Source organism: Frankliniella occidentalis, unplaced genomic scaffold (assembly GCF_000697945.3).
Source record: "Frankliniella occidentalis isolate FOCC.00 unplaced genomic scaffold, Focc_3.1 Scaffold7, whole genome shotgun sequence".
Lineage (NCBI taxonomy): Eukaryota > Metazoa > Arthropoda > Insecta > Thysanoptera > Thripidae > Frankliniella > Frankliniella occidentalis.
In genome coordinates, this window is record NW_026267137.1 from 3,396,585 (window position 1) to 3,399,017 (window position 2,433).

At 60.8% G+C, this 2,433-nt stretch overlaps 1 protein-coding gene across 1 annotated transcript in view; it reads left to right on the forward strand.

Annotated features, from left to right (window-relative positions):
* Positions 1 to 1,069: 1,069 nt before the first annotated feature.
* Positions 1,070 to 2,433, forward strand: part of LOC113204742 (tubulin beta-4B chain-like) — a 9,905-nt gene continuing 8,541 nt past the window's right edge. Inside the window, exons 1-5 of the mRNA XM_026420022.2 lie at positions 1,070 to 1,287; positions 1,370 to 1,478; positions 1,566 to 1,792; positions 1,885 to 2,013; positions 2,094 to 2,356. Of these exons, the coding sequence (XP_026275807.1) occupies positions 1,231 to 1,287; positions 1,370 to 1,478; positions 1,566 to 1,792; positions 1,885 to 2,013; positions 2,094 to 2,356 (785 nt within the window). The 5' untranslated portion in view covers positions 1,070 to 1,230. The remainder of the gene's footprint in view (positions 1,288 to 1,369; positions 1,479 to 1,565; positions 1,793 to 1,884; positions 2,014 to 2,093; positions 2,357 to 2,433) is intronic.

Consider the following 2,433-nt stretch of genomic DNA (forward strand, 5'->3'; position numbering starts at 1 on the left):
TAACCTCCTACAACAATAACCGGAATGGAACAATTCAATATTCCGGACAGGAAACAACAAGCACTATACCTTATGATTAATATCGAAAAGCGGCGATGTCCACTCTAAAATTCTGGTTAAAATCCTATGATCAATAATTATATAAGTAGGTATTGTCGGTATTTGGCAGAAACGCCGATCGTGCCAATTTCACTGTTTGTTTACGTTTCCATAAAGGCGCGGGAAATGCGTGGTGGGGGTGGGGAGGAGGAGAGGGGTTGGGGTAGGTTGGGGACGCGGCACGGCAAAGGGGGAGAGCAATAATTACGGCATACTCACACCGACATATCGTGGTCGCGGGATGTGATTCTTTCCTGGGGTAGGCAATCTCGCCTCGATTAGGATGTGATCCTTTGGGGATGCTTCCCGCCCCGTGCATCGTTGTGTGGCTCCAGGCGGCAACGCCAGGGAAGTGCCATGTGAGGTGCCATGTGACAATAATGAAATGATCAGGATAATAAACTATTATGGGCGATTTGCTATTAATAAGAATTATATTTGGCGACTTTTAAGAAACATGCACCAGCCCAGGTACACGACGTTTGGAGCCGAATCGTATTTGTCGTGGGAGTGTCATCGGCGTGCTCGCGGGAGGTCCCAAATGACGTCCCCGGGGGCCCGACCCGGACGACATCGGCACTACCAGATTTGGACTCAGCGTGCGAAAAAAAAACCCAACACGATATTTCAGTTGTCCTGGTCGTTCCGAGGTTGACGGTCGGTCGGTCGGTCGGTCGGCCAAACCGTATCTTATTTTGACAGCCCCCCAGGCAGCCGCTCTTGTCGGCAGCCACGGCAGCCACGTCCAGCGCCGCCGGTGCACGCACAACGCGCACACCCCACAAGAGCGCGGAAATGGGGCCAAAGTGAGCCCCGCCCCGCACCCCCGCCGTCTCACGGCCACTCACGGCTCTCGAAGCACGACTAGAGCACCCTTCACCTCTCCTCGCAATTTCTCATTCTCGAGGAGGCGGCGGCGGTAGGGTAGCGGGTGCCGGTGCCGCCCCTGGACGCGCTGGCCGCGCTGCTCTGCTTGTTGCTGCTACAATGAGGAGCGACAGAGACGGGATGAGGCAGCAGCTCTGGCCGTGAGACTCACAGTATCCGAGCAACAGTCCAACAGCTGCACGGCCCACACGGCGCACCCGCTCGACCCCCTCGACCTCGTACGAAACACAATCAGCAGGCGTCATGCGGGAGATCTGCCACCTCCAGGCCGGCCAGTGCGGCAACCAGATAGGGGGGAAGGTGAGCGGGAGCGGGGGCGGGAGCGGGACCAGGGCCGCCGAGCAGCTGGAGAGATTGACACCCCCTGTCGTCGTGTGCGCAGTTCTGGGAGGTCATCTCGGACGAGCACGGCATCGACCCCACGGGGACGTACCACGGCGACTCGGACCTGCAGCTCGAGAGGATCAACGTGTACTACAATGAGGCGACAGGTGAGTGCTCCGCGGCCGCCTGCAGCTCCCAGACGCGGCGGGGCGCCCGTCATCGCTAACCCGCGCGCCCACGGCCACCCCCTCCAGGGGGCAAGTACGTGCCCCGTGCCGTGCTCGTGGACCTGGAGCCCGGCACCATGGACTCGGTGCGGTCGGGCCCGTTCGGCCAGATCTTCCGGCCAGACAACTTCGTGTTCGGCCAGAGCGGCGCGAGCAACAACTGGGCCAAGGGACACTACACGGAGGGCGCCGAGCTCGTGGACTCGGTGCTGGACGTGCTGCGGAAGGAGGCCGAGGGCTGCGACTGCCTGCAGGTGCGCCGACAGAGGAGTAGTTGGGGCAGGGGGGGGGGGGCTCGGCGTCCTGGAGCTCGCACTGACCCGCGTGTCGTGCTCGCGGTCCCCAGGGCTTCCAGATGACGCACTCGCTGGGCGGCGGCACCGGCTCGGGCATGGGCACGCTCATCATCTCCAAGATCCGCGAGGAGTACCCCGACAGGATCATGATGACGTTCAGCGTCGTGCCGTCGCCAAAGGTGAGTCGAGCCGCATCCGGGTGGCGCAGCGTCGGCCGCCAGCAGCACCGAGAACTCCGAACCGTCGTCGTGCTGCGCAGGTGTCCGACGTGGTCGTGGAGCCGTACAACTGCACGCTGTCGGTGCACCAGCTGGTCGAGAACACGGACGAGACGTACTGCATCGACAACGAGGCCCTGTACGACATCTGCTTCCGCACGCTCAAGCTCACCACGCCCACCTTCGGCGACCTGAACCACCTCGTGTCCGCCACCATGTCGGGCGTCACCACCTGCCTGCGCTTCCCGGGCCAGCTCAACTCGGACCTGCGCAAGCTGGCCGTCAACATGATCCCCTTCCCCAGGTCAGCGCCGAAGGGGCTGGAGTGCTCCTACTCATTATTACGAATTTAAATTTTAAAAAAACAAAACAAAAATACAT